Genomic DNA, 19,683 nt, shown 5'->3' with positions numbered 1-19,683 from the left:
GCGGACGACGTAAACCAGTAGTTCCCAGATCCCGGTTTTATGGGAGGTGGAAGTTGCAATTTCTATATTTTTTCCCACATTGGTATAGATGTTGCCTGTTGTTTGTGATTGCATCATGGTAAATGGCTTACCCCTTTGAAATGGACCTTGAAGAATCCATTTTCTTTATAAAAATACTGTTTTTACGAGTTCAGCTTAAAAGAAAGAAAAAAAAGAAAAAGAAAAAAAACTTGTCTTATGCGCAGCAAACTTCACTCAGGTTTTGGTTTATTTTTTGGTAGTTTGTAATACTGACATTGAAAGCAAATGTAATTTTACTTTATTTCCTGAAATACAGTTCCCTCTCAACTTCCTACGATGAATCGCAGAAGGAAGGATGAATCATATGTTATACCAGAAAACTGCAGAATGTTTTCAAATATTCTTGTTTTTACCCTATTCACTTCAATTGCTTTTTCATAAATTACTCCCGTTTTGGCTTCAAGGAAGGTAACTGGACAAAGCTATGTTTTTGGGAACAGTCGAATTGACAGTAAAATAATTAGCTAATCGCGTAAAGCAGATAATTAAACGTTGTAGTTTGTTTGTAGTTAACATTTTTCCAACTTCCATCACTTATTTAATCGTTCTAGATTAAACCAGTTGAGAATGCTCCAAGCGCATTGCCACAACGAACTTAAAAAGAATGGAGGGATGGAGCGGGAAGGATAACTGAAATTTTTACTTTAAAAATAAAAAAATATAATAATAATAATGATGATGAATTTGTTGTGTTTTCTTGTATGATGTTCCCTTTCCTTGAGATTACATGCTATGTTGAATGTATCACCGACTAGTGACACCGAACCTACTGGGCCCGTATGGGCTCGTCATCAGCAGTCACTGATACACTCACCAAGCCAATCATCTACGGAAAATAGAACTCAAATTTGGCCCGAAATATAAAGCTTCCAAACTCTCTTCCATCTCAACTCACAGTCCGATATCCAGGCCTGCAGTTCGTCATCCACATCCCATCCGGAAATAGGTTGTGAACCACGACTACAGACACAGGACACCGACCTACAAGTGGAGCTGGCACTGAGCACAAAGAAGATCTTGATGTTGTCTGTGAAAGCCCTGTCTGAATCTAAAAAAAAAAAAAAATCTTTTGAAACAGAATTTTGTAAATTTAAAAAAAAGAAAATCCAAACTAAGATTTTGATCGCAATCGATGAAATGAGAAATTTCTACAGATTCGGTTGTTTTCAACTCGGTCACACTAAGGAAAGTCTCTTCCCTGAATTTCACAGCTATCTCATTTCCCCAGTAAACTTATTCTGCACACTGCTCTTCGCTTCTATCATGCTTAGCATGCATACCAAAAACATCGACTACATGTTTCTACGACTTCTTAAAATTACAAGCTAGTTAGATTTCGTATTCAAAAAGAAAGATGCATTCACGGCTAGTAAGTTTTATTTTCTTTCAAAATATTCATGAATGTAGCACAAAATATTCGTTAACAGGAAAATATTTACATTGAACTGACATACCCATCTGAATAAAATTTAATAAAATCGATTTCTATACTTTCAAAGCCAAAAACATTATTTACTTTTGTTTATATTCTCGAAATATTCATATTCTTTGATATTCATTGAATATTCTTGCCTTCTAGAGCATTTCCATGGTATCGACACGCAAAACAAACAAAAGAGTACAATAGAAAATACAAAATACTACTGAAAATAATAAATTCACTGCCTACAGATTGTGGTTAGCTTCATTTGCCTTCGTTTACATATATTCCTTGGTGCTTACATTCTTTTGTGCATCGATTTCGTGGCCGGCGTAGAGGATTTACGCTCTTCGCGACCTCTTTTCAGCTCGGACGCACATGACAATCTAGCACAGGCAAGACATGCATACAATATACTCACACAACTTAAACCTAAAGCCCTAATCTAACTAAACTAACTTAACCTAAACAAGTATATATATTTATATTAAAAAAAAAAAAATCACACATACATTTCCTAAAGCACCATACTTAACTCGCATTTATATTTTATTTTCGCTACCACATTTCTACCGAAGACGCAGTGGTTAGTTTTGCATTAGTGTCGTTCTGAATTAATTTCTTAAAAGAAGAAAAATATTTACTAGACATTATCAACATTGCATTTTGTAACTTGATGGGTATCAGTTTTCTAAAATAGTACGTAGGTTTAACCTATTGATGAACGTTTTCGATTATCGGTACGCAAGATGCATGTACCCTTGCACTAGACAAATAGCCGTGATACTGACACTTGTTTACATATTCAACATTCATAATCATTCTACGTCAAACCAAAGAAAACATGCCAAAATGAACAAAGGTTGAATTTTGAGCAGAATTACCGAAAATGAATAATTTCTAGATTTTGGGGAATCTAAAACATCTTTCATCACTGGGGAAAATGTGTGTGTGGTACACACATTTTCTTTGAGATTACGACAATCGCTCTGTGCTGAGATTCTAGCTTCTTTCCCCCCCCATCGAATGAAAACACGATGTCACATTGCCTAAATCTACATGCGTGCGGCGTTGAGGGAAACTTTACGAATTTAGTGCTTCATATTACGAGAATTACACGAACACCAGAAAATATATTCACTCATGATAGTTTGCCAGAACAAGGAAAATTTTGAAGCCAAATACCTGAGTTTCACTTTCACTGTTCCTTACTTACTTGACATCCTCTTCTTACACCAAGATTAAACGGATATGTTAAACAACAAAAAAGTCCTGATAACTTCCACCCGAGGATCCTGGGAAACTCGTGATACGTGGTCTCAAAAAATTTTTGGAAACTCCTTCAGCACCTTTCCAGAAAAGCCATCGAGCGTGGCTTGACTTCTTCTTCCTCGTGTCTGCACCACTACTCAATATTCTTTCTCTCTCTTCCACCGTCTCCTCTTTCTTCTCTTAGGTTCTCTGGTGGACCGAGAACGCAAAATTTGCTAAGGAGCTCATTCCATACCACTGGATAGCTACAGGCTAGTATCCGTTATGTTATGCGAAATTACTTCACAATTGTCTTATTTCCGGATTAACAATTTGTTGAAACACCAAACGTCGTGCAGTTATCTCTTCCAATATTCGCCAAAACGAAGAATTTGACACAATTTTCACGTGATTACAAATTATTCCACCTTTTCGCAGACGCTAAACACTGCACGTCTGACTCTTGAAATGGCTGACGCCGTAAGACAAAGAGTTACGCGAAGATGATCCCCAATTGGAAGATAATGATGACGTAATCATAGGATGATAGGCTTCTGAGTGAAGATCAAAGAGAACCGAAATCTCAGCCGCAGCTGTGATTGTGGATTAGCCAATCAGATAATTTTACTTCGAAACAAAGAGATGCACCAAGAAGAAATTATGGCTGACTTTATTAATTTGGAATTTTGATGAAGATTTTACGAAATAAAATTTTTAGCTTTCTTGTGAAGATTCCCTATGCCGAAATATGAATAGAAATGAACTGAAAACCATTGAAAAAGCCGAAATACACACTTATTTGTCTAAAATAATAATATATTCATGGATAAATGCGTAAAATATATAAAATATAATTAATAATCATGTAATCTTCATCTAACCTCTATTGAAATGATCTGTTTTACTAAAGTTGCGCAAAATTCTCAACCTACGGTTTGCTCTACTATAAAACAAAAGTTTCTATTAACATTCTAAATAAATTTTAAAATTTTCTACCAACATACAAGGTGCTCAAAAGCATCGGGCCATGTTACATTATGCTGGGCATAAGGTAACATCCTCCGGGAGCTTCGGAGAAAAAAAAAAAATCTGAACTTAAGAGTTCTTCTTAAGTTTTTTTTTTTTTTTTTTTTTTTGTTACTACTAAATTACTAGAGACTATACAAGATAAAACATTTTTTTTTTTTTTTTTCAATTCTAATTACAACTATACACTCTAATCAAACCTAACCTAACCTTAATCTATAAACTAAGTTTTCTTTTTTTTTTTTTTTTTTTTTTTTTTTTTTTTTTTTTTTTTTCGTTACTACTAAATTACTAGAGACTATACAAGATAAAACATCTTTTTTTTTTTTTCTCTCAATTCTAATTACAACTATACATTCTAATCAAGCTTAACCTAATCTTAACCTATAAACTAAGTTTTCTTTTTTTTTTTTTTTTTTTTTTTTTTTTTTTCATCCTTCTAATAATTCCTTTCTCTTCTCTTCTGAACAGCGAAACAGTTTCAGATTGTCAAAACTCTGAACTCCTATATTTTCTCCCTGCAGAGTCTGCAATCTCGCTGAATTTCGAGATAGAGATACCACTTGGTAAGGTCCGACGTATGTGTGCATAAATTTAGCAAACACCTTTTTGGGTATTGATGATATATGGTGAGTTTTCACCATCACCAAAGAACCTTCTGTAACGATGTCTTGCTGTTTCCGCAGCTTTTTCTCCTTCTTCGGTTCTGCTGCCGGAACAGAAACTACAAATTTCTTGTCTTCATTTACTTGCACCGTCTCTTTGGGCCAAATGAAGTTTTCCTTGAAGCTCTTGGATGCTGAATACGTTAAGAAACGCTCCGCTGGAGTACATCCGAGAGCATCACACCAAGAGTGATTACACAAATCTTGGGCTGCTTTTAGAAAATTACTCCATTTGGACTGGTTGTCACTGCAATATAGGCGGAGAATGCGATGAAGGTCACGATGTCTGCGTTCGATAATGCCATGGGAAGCTGGATGGTATGGCGTGGTAAGTATATGTTTTATCCGGTGTTTTTGACAAAACTCTTTCCAGAAGCGCGACAAGAACTGCGGACCTTGGTCACTCACCAAATACTTCGGGTATGGTAGCTGATAATAATATCTCTTTTCAAGGACCGCCACAATCTCTATTGTGTGTGCCGTCCGAAGAGGGAAGAAACACACAAAACGACTGTAGACGTCCAGGATGGACAAGATATATTTATATCCCTGGCTCTTAGGAAGAGGCCCGACCAGGTCGAGGCATTGTTTCTCAAAGGAAGAAGACGCCTCAACATGACAGGGCTCCTTTCTAATCACCCTGTAGGAGTATTTGGTTCGTGCACAAAGAAGGCACTCTTGAATATACTTTGTAAAAGTCTCGCGCATACCTCTCCAATGAAACATGGCCTTAGCGAACGACAAACATCGCTTCACTCCAAAATGGCCTTTGTTGTGAATTGCCGAAACAATATTTTTCACTGAGCTGGAAGGAATGACCAGCAACCAAACAGAATTTTGAGAATTTCTGACATAAACTAAATTATTCTCCACACGTACCCTAGTATTGTTTTGACAACCCTTCCAAATGGTATGTAGTTTTCTACAATCCCCGAATTTCGGAATCTGCCAAAACATTTAATTTTGAATTTAGAAGGTTAGTATCAAAATCGAACGAGGTTGTTACCAAATTGGAATTTTGACTACTCGCTAACCGATCTTGTTCTTTCTGGGGAGTCGAGGAATCCACATCGCAGTCCACACTCTCCCCTAATGAGGGCTGCGATATGCATTTCCCAAACTATTCCCGTTCGTTTCCGGTGGCTGAGCCATCGTCGGTACGAATGACGTGTATTGCGGAGGCCATCCAGTGGACATCGCCATGTTCACTCCTGGGGAAGAAGTGGACGTGGGAGGCGCCACTCCCCCTCCAGGAAGTAAATTCGGCGCGTATCCCGGATAGGCTTGCGCTCCTGCTGAGGTCATCGCGTTTGGCGCGCATGTCTGAGATGTACCCCGAGGATACCCATAACTCATCGCTGCTGGATAGTAGCGTTGGTTGTACCCATACGGAGCATTCCGATTTCCATTACTCTCTCTTACCCAATTCGGTCTTCCTTGATTGGGCCATGGTCTTCGAGACTGGAAGTTCCTTCTTCGACCCCGGTTTCCGGAAAATCGGTCATCTCCTTTGCCATTGGAATTTCCTTCCTTCCTCTTGCTTTCGTCTTCCTCCGTCTGAGACGAAGTATCTTTGGTGGTTTGTTTCCCTAACTTTTCTGTCTTTTTGACGACTTTCGCCTGACGTACCTGAAAGCGTCTAAACTTCTTGTCCGTGACCGGTTCACTAGGCTCTGGATGTCCCTCTATTTCAGCTATTTTCACCATAAGGTGTTGAATGTTCTTTGGCTCAACAGCTCTCAACAACTTGGCGTCACCAGCTGGTAAGCAATCCAAGACTATCTCTATCAGTTCACTTTCATCCGGGTGTTGTGCCACCGCATAATATTCTGCCACTATTTTCCACGCAAAGTCCGTTAATCGGCTGTACTTTGCTCGATCGTATTTCATTCCCTGAATGAACTTCTTTTGCAACCTTTCCATTCTCGCTGAAAAATAGTGTTCTCGGAACAGACGCACAAAATCCGCGTAACTATTTATGTCTTGACATACAGTCTGGAACCATGTCTTGGCCCCAGCTGTTAAGCAACAAGGTACCAAGGTTAGCCGTTCGTGCTCGGATGCCGAAATTACCTTAAAGGTTTGTTCCAAATTTTCTAGAAATGTTCTAGCCAAACCGTATTCACCAGAAAATGTAGGTAAGTGATTTAATTCAGAGAGTCTTAAATTTAGAGTTCGCTTACCAATGCCTTCCTCGCTTCTACTGGGGTTCACGGGAGAATTGTGGCCAACCACGGGGCTCTTTGCACCCAATTGATTTTGACCGAAAATGGAATAGTGTTGGTAATTTTGTCCAGAAATTAAATTGTCTGGCATTGATACCACCGCGTGACCACATATTCCCTCCTGAACTCCAGCACACGAAGGAGTCATGTCTGCTACACTACTAGAGGACACCACATGGTTCAACCGACAACTAGGATTGGAAAATCCTGACACCTGAGGCGAAACTAACAATGGATTCGACCTCCTGGACAACGCCTGACTACCTATTGTCTCAACACCGGACATATGTGACTGGTTTACATTCAATGTACGTGAAGATAATTCAAAGGGAAGGACATTTGTGCCGTGTATGTTGGTCGGCTGACAGACAGAGACAGTCACCGTGGGAATAGTACGAGTCTCCCCAACTGAAGAGACCGGTACATCCACTTGGATGTCTGACTCGGTCCCGTCAGACTCGATTCCATCACCGACAACAAAGTCTCGCGCTCGCTTACGACCACACCGTTTATCTTTTCTTTGGTTTGTTTTTCCCTCTAACGTCTTAATCCTGGCTTCAAGTGCCTGACACGACCTTTGGGTACTGAGTTCGAGATGTGAGAACTCCTTTGTCAAGTCGTCACATCGTCGATTCTGCGCTTCAACCGATAACCGGAGACCTTCCTCAACGGCATCTACCCGCGCGTCTATTTTATTCTGATAATTCCCAACAGAGGTATATAAGTCGCGAACTTCCGACCTAACCGCCTCTACGTCTTCGTTCACATGGGCTACTTTTTCATTTATCGTTTGTAACAATTCAAATTTTACATTGTCCAATTTCTGATTCACTGCCTGAAAGTTATTATGAATGTCCTGAAATTTACTGTCAACCCGATTGCTCATCGCTTGAAAGTTACTGTTAACATCCTGAAATTTACTATCGACCTTTTCGAACTTTTCATTCAGCGTTAATGTTAAAGTTTGACTGAAGCGTTCCATCATGGCCGCGAAGTCCGTTAGTTGCACATTTGGACCGGAAGCTACGTTTCCTCGACTTCCTTCCTCCTTATCAGAATTGTTCGGACTACCCCGCGTTCCACGTTCGCCTTCATCACTTTCAGTTTCCGAAGATTTCGGCAGTGGCAACACTGTCGCCTGTTTCGCCAGGCAGGGCTTACATAGCCACGGCTCACTACTTTTGTCTAACTCCTGTACTTGTTCCTCGGATAAACCATAACATTGGGCATGTACCCATCTAAAACAGCTGTCACAATAAACACTAAACCCAGCAATTTCGTCTGAACAGCATATATATTCACTCGGATGCCGAGATTCGTTACTTGATCTGCTACCCACAGACATTTCCACTTTCATTGAAGATTGTTTCCCACAACATCACGCACATATAGATTCAGAAGTGACCATGTCTCATTCAATGTAGCGATTGTCGTAATTATCCCCATTACAAATACTCTGCTGTGATTGTTTGTTTTCCTTAGCGCTCGCGTAGGATTGAAACAACAGAAATCCTGGCTAGGGGTCGCCATTTTTACTTTAAAAATAAAAAAATATAATAATAATAATGATGATGAATTTGTTGTGTTTTCTTGTATGATGTTCCCTTTCCTTGAGATTACATGCTATGTTGAATGTATCACCGACTAGTGACACCGAACCTACTGGGCCCGTATGGGCTCGTCATCAGCAGTCACTGATACACTCACCAAGCCAATCATCTACGGAAAATAGAACTCAAATTTGGCCCGAAATATAAAGCTTCCAAACTCTCTTCCATCTCAACTCACAGTCCGATATCCAGGCCTGCAGTTCGTCATCCACATCCCATCCGGAAATAGGTTGTGAACCACGACTACAGACACAGGACACCGACCTACAAGTGGAGCTGGCACTGAGCACAAAGAAGATCTTGATGTTGTCTGTGAAAGCCCTGTCTGAATCTAAAAAAAAAAAAAAATCTTTTGAAACAGAATTTTGTAAATTTAAAAAAAAGAAAATCCAAACTAAGATTTTGATCGCAATCGATGAAATGAGAAATTTCTACAGATTCGGTTGTTTTCAACTCGGTCACACTAAGGAAAGTCTCTTCCCTGAATTTCACAGCTATCTCATTTCCCCAGTAAACTTATTCTGCACACTGCTCTTCGCTTCTATCATGCTTAGCATGCATACCAAAAACATCGACTACATGTTTCTACGACTTCTTAAAATTACAAGCTAGTTAGATTTCGTATTCAAAAAGAAAGATGCATTCACGGCTAGTAAGTTTTATTTTCTTTCAAAATATTCATGAATGTAGCACAAAATATTCGTTAACAGGAAAATATTTACATTGAACTGACATACCCATCTGAATAAAATTTAATAAAATCGATTTCTATACTTTCAAAGCCAAAAACATTATTTACTTTTGTTTATATTCTCGAAATATTCATATTCTTTGATATTCATTGAATATTCTTGCCTTCTAGAGCATTTCCATGGTATCGACACGCAAAACAAACAAAAGAGTACAATAGAAAATACAAAATACTACTGAAAATAATAAATTCACTGCCTACAGATTGTGGTTAGCTTCATTTGCCTTCGTTTACATATATTCCTTGGTGCTTACATTCTTTTGTGCATCGATTTCGTGGCCGGCGTAGAGGATTTACGCTCTTCGCGACCTCTTTTCAGCTCGGACGCACATGACAATCTAGCACAGGCAAGACATGCATACAATATACTCACACAACTTAAACCTAAAGCCCTAATCTAACTAAACTAACTTAACCTAAACAAGTATATATATTTATATTAAAAAAAAAAAAATCACACATACATTTCCTAAAGCACCATACTTAACTCGCATTTATATTTTATTTTCGCTACCACATTTCTACCGAAGACGCAGTGGTTAGTTTTGCATTAGTGTCGTTCTGAATTAATTTCTTAAAAGAAGAAAAATATTTACTAGACATTATCAACATTGCATTTTGTAACTTGATGGGTATCAGTTTTCTAAAATAGTACGTAGGTTTAACCTATTGATGAACGTTTTCGATTATCGGTACGCAAGATGCATGTACCCTTGCACTAGACAAATAGCCGTGATACTGACACTTGTTTACATATTCAACATTCATAATCATTCTACGTCAAACCAAAGAAAACATGCCAAAATGAACAAAGGTTGAATTTTGAGCAGAATTACCGAAAATGAATAATTTCTAGATTTTGGGGAATCTAAAACATCTTTCATCACTGGGGAAAATGTGTGTGTGGTACACACATTTTCTTTGAGATTACGACAATCGCTCTGTGCTGAGATTCTAGCTTCTTTCCCCCCCCATCGAATGAAAACACGATGTCACATTGCCTAAATCTACATGCGTGCGGCGTTGAGGGAAACTTTACGAATTTAGTGCTTCATATTACGAGAATTACACGAACACCAGAAAATATATTCACTCATGATAGTTTGCCAGAACAAGGAAAATTTTGAAGCCAAATACCTGAGTTTCACTTTCACTGTTCCTTACTTACTTGACATCCTCTTCTTACACCAAGATTAAACGGATATGTTAAACAACAAAAAAGTCCTGATAACTTCCACCCGAGGATCCTGGGAAACTCGTGATACGTGGTCTCAAAAAATTTTTGGAAACTCCTTCAGCACCTTTCCAGAAAAGCCATCGAGCGTGGCTTGACTTCTTCTTCCTCGTGTCTGCACCACTACTCAATATTCTTTCTCTCTCTTCCACCGTCTCCTCTTTCTTCTCTTAGGTTCTCTGGTGGACCGAGAACGCAAAATTTGCTAAGGAGCTCATTCCATACCACTGGATAGCTACAGGCTAGTATCCGTTATGTTATGCGAAATTACTTCACAATTGTCTTATTTCCGGATTAACAATTTGTTGAAACACCAAACGTCGTGCAGTTATCTCTTCCAATATTCGCCAAAACGAAGAATTTGACACAATTTTCACGTGATTACAAATTATTCCACCTTTTCGCAGACGCTAAACACTGCACGTCTGACTCTTGAAATGGCTGACGCCGTAAGACAAAGAGTTACGCGAAGATGATCCCCAATTGGAAGATAATGATGACGTAATCATAGGATGATAGGCTTCTGAGTGAAGATCAAAGAGAACCGAAATCTCAGCCGCAGCTGTGATTGTGGATTAGCCAATCAGATAATTTTACTTCGAAACAAAGAGATGCACCAAGAAGAAATTATGGCTGACTTTATTAATTTGGAATTTTGATGAAGATTTTACGAAATAAAATTTTTAGCTTTCTTGTGAAGATTCCCTATGCCGAAATATGAATAGAAATGAACTGAAAACCATTGAAAAAGCCGAAATACACACTTATTTGTCTAAAATAATAATATATTCATGGATAAATGCGTAAAATATATAAAATATAATTAATAATCATGTAATCTTCATCTAACCTCTATTGAAATGATCTGTTTTACTAAAGTTGCGCAAAATTCTCAACCTACGGTTTGCTCTACTATAAAACAAAAGTTTCTATTAACATTCTAAATAAATTTTAAAATTTTCTACCAACATACAAGGTGCTCAAAAGCATCGGGCCATGTTACATTATGCTGGGCATAAGGTAACAAAATTTTTCCTACATGTAAAAACAAATCTTTTAATCCGCATCTTCTTCAGTTTCTCGCAAAAATTCGCAAAGTATCATCTCTCTATAAATTACGGTTCCCGAGACATGGCTCCTTAAATCTTCCGAAATTCGAACTTTTCTGGCCAATATCCGGGGAACTGTGGTCAGTTGTCCAGTGGCTACCGGTTACTATTTTGTACCAAAATGTTCACCATCCTCTTAGGTATTGATCAACACCAATGTCCTCTTTCTATGACTTCTGGTTCCAGAGATATGGCTCCTTAAATCCCCGGAAACCGACTATATTTTGGCCAATATCTCGGGAACGGTAAGAGTGACCCGAAAAATTCATTTACTATCTCAGATAGTTTTTGATGATGTATCGAATGGAGGACTCAAGATAGAAAAAAATCGCAAATAACAGACAGACAGACACACAGAATGAGAATTCAGTAACAAACTTTTTAAGTTCGTTGAATATAGATAATGTACCACACTTACGACTTATAATTATTGTACTTTTCTGCATTTCAGCTCTTTTGTTTGTCTACAACGAAATTATCATATGTATATGGCAATATTACCGTTCAATTTGCACCACTGACTGTGGCAAAAGTGCAGGGAAAAAGAGCCAGACCTAAAGGGAATTCGTAAGGATCTAGGGTCATTTTTTCGGATTTCGTCTCTGGAAGGCAGTCCCACTTTTTGTTGTGACCAGAACTGTACCAGAGATGAACATTTTACAACTGAGACAACTTAAGCTACAGTACAGAAAATTATGATAAGTCGCAAATGTGACACATTATTTATATTTTTAATCTAAAACGATTAAATAAGTGATGGAAGTTGAGAAAATATCATAACTACAAACAGTTTACAATGATCAGTCATTCCCTTCACGCGACTTGCTAATTGCTTCACTGTCAATTCGAGTGTCCTAAAAAACATACTTTTGTCCATTTATCTTTTTCTTCGAGTCAAAACTAGAAGTAATTTATGAGAAACTCATTGAAATCAACAGGGTAAAAACGAGAATATTTGAAAACATTTTGCTGTTTTCTGGCATAACTTGTGATTCATCCTTTGCATAAGAGTTTCAGAAGGAAAGAAAGTAAAATCACATTTACTTGCAATGTTATTATTACAAACTAGCAGAAAATAAACCAAAACCGGAAGTTTTCTTGCTGTAAATATATTGAATGTACCTGGAAACTCTATTCCAACTCCTCTATTTTCTCCGAAGATATTAATAAAGAAAAATTACGAATAGAGAAAGCACTTCTGGTTACAGTATATACTGAAACATTTAAGTTGGACATTTTCAGTTCTTTAGAAAACCGTTCGAATTCGAAAGGCATTCAAGATAGAAAATCTGGGCGTACATATTAATATAGGCATAAGGTTTCTTCTGTTCCAGAAAAAGGTCTTCAAATGAGATGTATAGACAGAGGTCTGCAAGATCCGCATCAATTTAGCTTATTGCAGATATATTTTTACTTTCTTTGGGGATGGCGGAAAAATCGTTGGTATTTGCGTAAAAATTTTCTTTGAAACATTATCTACTGCTTGCATTAAAGTGTACCATAGTTGCATTGAATTCAAGATCACTCATGGTTCGAAGCCCACGTTAATAATACGTCATGTCCTTCAAAAACTCGACGGTGAGTAAGGACGAATTATACAGAAACTCAATTCTGGGATACATCACATAAAGAAAGTGCAGAAAGTAAGTTCTGTTTGCGACTTATGCTGCACCTGTGAGCGAGTGAGCGAGCGAGCGAGAGAGAGAGAGAGAGAGAGAGAGAGAGAGAGAGAGAGAGAGAGAGAGAGAGAGAGAGAGAGAGAGAGAGAGAGAACTGGCGTAAAGTTTCACGTCATACGCTATATTTTCTTTTATCACCCTAATGGGACAGCAAGAATAGGACCTCACAAGAAGAAATCCTTATTGACACATTTCGGCAGGTACAGTGTGTCCATAAAGTCTAGGTATATTCTAATAATTTGTTTTTGTTTTTACACATAGAACGATGGCTCTGTCTAAAGAAAAATGAGTCGAGTTGGTATTCTTTAACTGGACGAAAAGGATGGTCGTATCGCAAAATTGTGGAAGAATTTAACCTTCGACACCCTCATTGTCAACCTATTTGTTTTACTGCCGTCGGGAAATTAATCACCAAGTCTAAAGAAACAGGCAGTGTGTTGAACAAACTCGTTCCGGACGACCAAAAACATCCGACGAATCGAAATAGGCTGTCTTGGCTAAGGTTTATGCTAACCTAAAGAAATTGCTTCATCGGACATTCACAGAGTTGGGTGTTCCAAGGTCAACCATCCACAAAATTCTGACAGAGGAGAAGTTTTATCCGTACAAGTTATAGATATTACATCACTTAAATGAAGATAACCCCGATAGACGCATGCAGATGTGTGAATGGTTTGCGGATAAGTTGGATGAAAATATCAATTTTACTAAAGACTGTGTGTTGTTCAGTGATGAAGCTGTGTTTTATGTCTGGTGAAGTGAAAGACAAAATCTTCGATACTGGTCTCAAGGCAATCCATATTGGATGAGTCCATCCAAACAACAGTACTACTAAATAGTGATAGTGCGATGTTGTTTATGGAAGGCTCATGGGCCTTTCTTCTTTGATGAACATGTAATGAGTGAGACTTATCTGAACATACTGAGAGACAAAATGATGCCTCAAATTGAGCGTTTGGGTGAGAGACTTCCAGAGTGGTTTCAGCAGGACGGGGAACCTGCCCATTTTGCTGCAGCTGTTACAGAGATTGGTTGAATGACAATTTTCCTCACTGGATTGGGAGAAGAGGTCGTGTGGAGTGGTCCCCTCGTTCGTCAGACCTTTCTCTCCTTGATTTCTTTTGCTGGGGTATTCTGAAAGTTTACTCGATGAAAATTAGGAATTTAAACCACCTGACAGAACTCATTACCAGTCAGTGTTCTGAAATCGACGACAATTCAAACCTATTCCATCGAGTTCACCTTAATCTTGCAAAGTGCATGAAATTATGCATTGAACAGCACGGAAATCATATTGAAAATATTATTCATTAACATTAAATTCAGAACAGTGTGCTTTTTCCCCCCCATGTACTCAAACTTTATGGACTCCCTGTACAATCAGCTCTGAAACATTTTACACATTGACACTATTCACAAACATAAGAATATAATGAAATAAACTCACCAAAAACCCTGCAAATGATGTCATAAAACCTTCTTTAGTCAATTCCCATGCACCGCCATACTCCTCTTCATCAATACTTTGAAAACTTGTAAAGTATACATATATTAATCCTGCGTTGACTAGGACAAACCTATAAACAAAATAAGAAGTATTAAAAGACAGTTTTATCAGTGTGTATCTTTACACAAAATTATTCATTATTGCATCCACTATTCAAATACACCCTTAAAAGTATAAGACTTGGAGGATTTTTAGACAAAGTCATATTTGCTGTTGCATAGATAGCCAGGTTCTGATAACATGTAATCTACAGTGTTTCAATTTCACAAAAGTGTCTAGTATTTTGCTATTATATGCAAGAACGCGAATGGAAGATGTAATACTTACAGTTGTGAAGGAGAGAGAGCGATCTTATCCAAAGTTTTCACCAAATATAAGTGGCTGCTACCTTTCAAGATAAAAAGAAGTAAGGTCGGTTCAGAGAGAAGCGAGTAAGAATTAAACTTAGAAATAGTAAGATGAAATTTTACACCAACACTGAACATAGAAAGAATAACAATCATGTGAAAAGGGGTCTGAAAAAATATGGTGAGAAGGAAAATTATACAAGATTATTACGATCCTGCACGCTGGCGATGCGTGCTTTTTCACTGTGTGTATTAACAATGACTCAGCTTCAAACAACAGACGCGTCAAAGTTTCAATTCATTTTCGATAAGAAATTGTTGATACTTATTTTCATCTTGTTTCTCCTGTAAAGAGTTCATTCAAGAAACCGTTAATCATTGGATGGGTTTTCATTACAGGTAATACTACGTATACTAATGAATCACTTGTAAATATAGACATTTTGACGCTTCCAGGACGAGTTCTCATAGTATACAAACTTTAAACCATTGTGTTTCTTTAGTATTGGGTTGGTGCAACTGGAATGTCCGCTGCACCCGCTGTTGAGTTGGTGCTGGAAAGGAACGTTAACCTCAAATCAAAGTCGAAACAGCAATATAAAGCAAAGCATACTTATGTGTATTTGTTAACCTGTACAGAGAAGCAACTTAGACCAGATTATATCTTACACTCATCAAAATAACCATATTCTAAGATTCGAACAAAGTATAGGATCAGGGTTGGCAAAAACTATGGTTTTTATTGAAAAAGCCACACAAAAGTTTTTTTTTTTTTTTTTTTTTTTTTTTTTTTTTTTTTAATAACAGTAATTTGCTCTATGTATTCTTATCATATATGGACAGAAATAAATTTGTTTCGCCTTGGTGTTATTATGCAACAACCGGGTTATACTGGAAGGGATCACATAAACTTAAAGCGGAACCCAAACCGCTTCTCGACTTACATCCGAGAGAAACTGTCCTCCATTTGAACTCGGAACCAGGACTAATTGGCCACAAATGCGATATGTCTGCCGACTCACTCACGAACGACTACTGATAAAAATACGTTGTACTGATCTTTATGTAGACCTACTTGTTAATATAATTGTCAAGAGTCATTTCAGAAGAACAAAAAGATAAACAGTTGCAGAAGTGAAACCATTATACAAAATTACATGGACAATTTCGAAGTACTACTGAGTACAGAAGAACTAATTTAGTCCAAGTTAGTTAACAACGACTTCTATTAGCCCAAGTTAAAATAATACGACGACTTAATTTGCATATCAATAAGAAAAGTGAATAAAGATACGAATTATTTGAGTCCACTTTGGCTCAGACACATTTATACATAAATAGATACCAAAGATATTTCTCATTCCACTAAATGTCTCTCGTGGGGTCTGTATGACTCTTCCCTCCTACACACACAAAAGTACGGCATTTCGATGTATTTTATCAATAGTAAACATTATTGAAACGAAACAATATTGTAAGGATCCCCACGTCGCCGTACCATGCATAGCCATGCGTACTACACGTGTTGATTATAAACACAAACAAACAGACGACGGTCCCGAAGAGGAGTCGATCACCATCGCCAACAGTCGGATGGACGAGAATCAACGAAGGAAGCCGACAAGACAGGATAAAAAGGACCTGCACACCTCGACCAACATCAATCTTCCCGGATTGATCTAAACACCTAAAACCCCTCTCACGACGCTTGGTCACCGAGAGGTACCCATCCTTATACCCACGACGCTTGGTCACCGGGTTCCTTTCCTCTTTCTCACGACGCACGGTCACCGAGAGAGATATACCTAATCCACACCCCTCTCACGACGCTTGGTCACCGAGAGTACCTCACCTCAAAGCCAACGACGCTTGGTCACCGGGCTCCTATCTAATCTTACCTAAATATTAGAGGAATTACTAATTATAATTTGTGTACATAAAGACTTTTATAATAAAAAGGTGAAGGGAAAGTCCAAATCCCGTGTACATTTCATTGCTCTACCCAAGAAATTTTACATTTGGAATTTTTTTTGATTGCAATTACATAACAATAATAATAAACTATAAAAGAATCACAAAACAAACATTCATAAACTTATTAAAAAAAAAAGTTGCTTTTATAGTATAATCTTTTTGAGTAATGAATGGGGAATATAGGTCGAAATATAATACGAATATACGGGAGTGAAACGTGATAACCCACAAATGTGTGCTCATCAAGATTTTACAAACACTTACACGTTTACGAACATTTTTCGTTTTTTGGTTTAAACCACTTGGTTTTTTTGAGAAAAAAAAAGCTAGCTTAAACCACTTTGGTTTAAACCAGCCAACCCTGTATATGATGGGACAAAAGTTATAGGACACTGGAATAAAATAAAACAATACGCAACAGATAAGAATAAAATGTCACTACACGTCACAAGCAAGGAGGAAAATGTCACAGACCATATCGCGTTTCCGGCTGCCATCTTGCATTCAACTTCAACATTTCAAATGTGAAGGGGTTGTGTGACACATAACCTAACACTGGAATTTGTTCAGGAATTCAAATGTTTCTTTTTTCTCTCTCTAGCTCTAACAGCTTTTAAAAACTTCTATTTTTTTTTCGTTATTTTTCTAGACAGACTTGAAACGGCTACAGGCGATGCAACAACAGCACTGTTGGCATTTCACAAAAACCCTCAAAAGAGCACATGCTGTGTGTCCACTGAAATTGGCGTGAGTCTTATCTCCATAAACAGAATCTTAAAAACGAACAAGTACCCGTACAAGTTGCAATTACTGCTGCATCTGACTAAATATGATGACTCTTTTCTGAACGGACGTTAACATTGCTATGTTGTTGCTTCGTCTATAGCCGTGTTAGGTCTACACGTCTGGGCCCTGTCTTCAACAGCTCTGTACCCCTGGAATTTTGATAGGAGGATAGCAACTGTGTTCGATGAGATAGATTGCTTTCAAAATGGCGATGACTCTCGCAAAACGTTTACTCAACATCAAAACAATATCGATGCGTTAGCTTTCGTGAGAACCATTTTCAATTAGTGAACCTGAAACGAAAATTAACGGAAAAAACTTAGTCTCGAAAACTGTAAGATATATATATATAAAGCAAATTTTGGTGCTAGATGTGTCACACAATCCCATTCCCATTTGAAATTTGAAGTTGAATACAAGATAGTTGATGGCAGTATGGTCTGCGATATTTTCCGTTTCGCCTGTAAAATCTATAGTGACATTTATTACTATCTGTCGCGTTTTTTTAAATATAATAATAATAATAATAATAATAATAATAATAATAATAATAATAATAATAATAATAATAATAATTATTATTATTATTATTATTATTATTATTATTATTATTATTATTATCCGACTGTCCTAAGACTTTTGGCCACCCTGTAAATTCTGAACTGAATTACCTTTAGGCTGTGGATATGGCGGGAACTTTCACGCTATTGGGATTAACGTAAGGTCTCAGTTCCATCAAATACTTTTTAGTTATGTCACGTATACTTCCCTTAATTATTATTATTTTTTAATGCTCCAAGTTTAAGGGAGACATTTATTACCATAATGAATCAAATGGTGAAATGAAGAACATGGAAGAAAACGGGAAAACCCCAAGTAAACCCCACACACGGTGTTTGTCTCCACAAAGCTCACTACGTGCGAACAGACGACCACGAACTGAGTCACCGTGGCCTCGCTTATCTTTCACTGGAACTGAGCTCCAGACACTGAAATCATGCTCTCCAGCTGGTCGTATTCAGCTTTTCTTCATGTTCATTTGACCAGATCTGCTGGTTGAATATCTACACTCAACCCAATGTCACAAATTCTTGATGCAATAATAATAATACTAAATCTCGTAACACTATTTATACCATAGCCTTATTTCTGGTTTTCTGCACGGGAATCCGCTACCTCTTACTTTAACTACCTGCTCAGCTAAATCACAATCCTAGGTTAATACAGCAAATTGTGTACTTACAATTTGCCGGGAAGTTCATGTCGGGCCATGATCAATAAAGCAGGTAGCACTACGGCTGCTAGACAGAAATTGAAAGCAAGCCTGAAGAGCAATGACATTTGTGTAAATTGAAAAAACAAATTTGAAATTGGCTGGCGATTTCTCTTTTCTTTCTTTCTTTCTTCTTCTTCTTACGTTATTACTACCGTTACTTTTAACATTTATAACCACTGTTACTAACTACTAGCAATACAAAAAATGAAATGAAATTTTTGAGCTTTACGTCCCACGTTTATGCCGGTTAGGCTAAAGGAGACGGTGATTATGAGAAATGAATGAAATGGTGGAATGAAGAAAGTGGGAGGAAACGGGAGAACCCCGAGGAAACCCACGCACACGGTGTTTGTCCACCACAAAGTTCACTTGGCGGGGGCTGGGATCGAACCCGGGACCCCAAGCACCAGAGGTGAACGCTCTACCACTGAGCCACCGCGGCCCACCATACTAGCAATACAATTACTAGTAACCAAATGAATACTGTACCAAACTAAATGAAAATGAAAATTAACACAAAACATTAGTAGACGCCCACTTTGTAATTCATATTTTCGGACCGCCAAGTGAACTTTGTGGTGGACAAACACCGTGTGCGTGGGTTTTTCTCGGGGTTCTCCAGTTTCCTCCCACTTTCTTCATTCCACCATTTCATTCATTACTCATCATCACCGTCTTCTTTAGCCTAACCGGCATAACCGTGGGATGTAAAACTTAAAGATTTCATTTTCATTTTTTCATA

The 19,683-nt window shown here is 37.8% G+C and overlaps 1 protein-coding gene across 1 annotated transcript in view; it reads right to left on the bottom strand.

Moving 5' to 3' along the window:
* The window catches only part of LOC145675677 (GEL complex subunit OPTI), a 57,309-nt gene that overhangs the window by 20,197 nt on the left and 17,429 nt on the right, over positions 1-19,683 (bottom strand). Inside the window, exon 3 of the mRNA XM_081746266.1 lies at positions 14,499-14,628. Coding sequence (XP_081602392.1) covers positions 14,499-14,628 — 130 coding nt within the window. The remainder of the gene's footprint in view (positions 1-14,498; positions 14,629-19,683) is intronic.

This window comes from Thermobia domestica, chromosome 18, assembly GCF_964235325.1.
Source record: "Thermobia domestica chromosome 18, izTheDome1.hap1.1, whole genome shotgun sequence".
Taxonomy (NCBI): domain Eukaryota; kingdom Metazoa; phylum Arthropoda; class Insecta; order Zygentoma; family Lepismatidae; genus Thermobia; species Thermobia domestica.
Note: the sequence above shows the minus strand (reverse complement) of the source record. Positions and strands in the feature narration are given on the sequence as shown.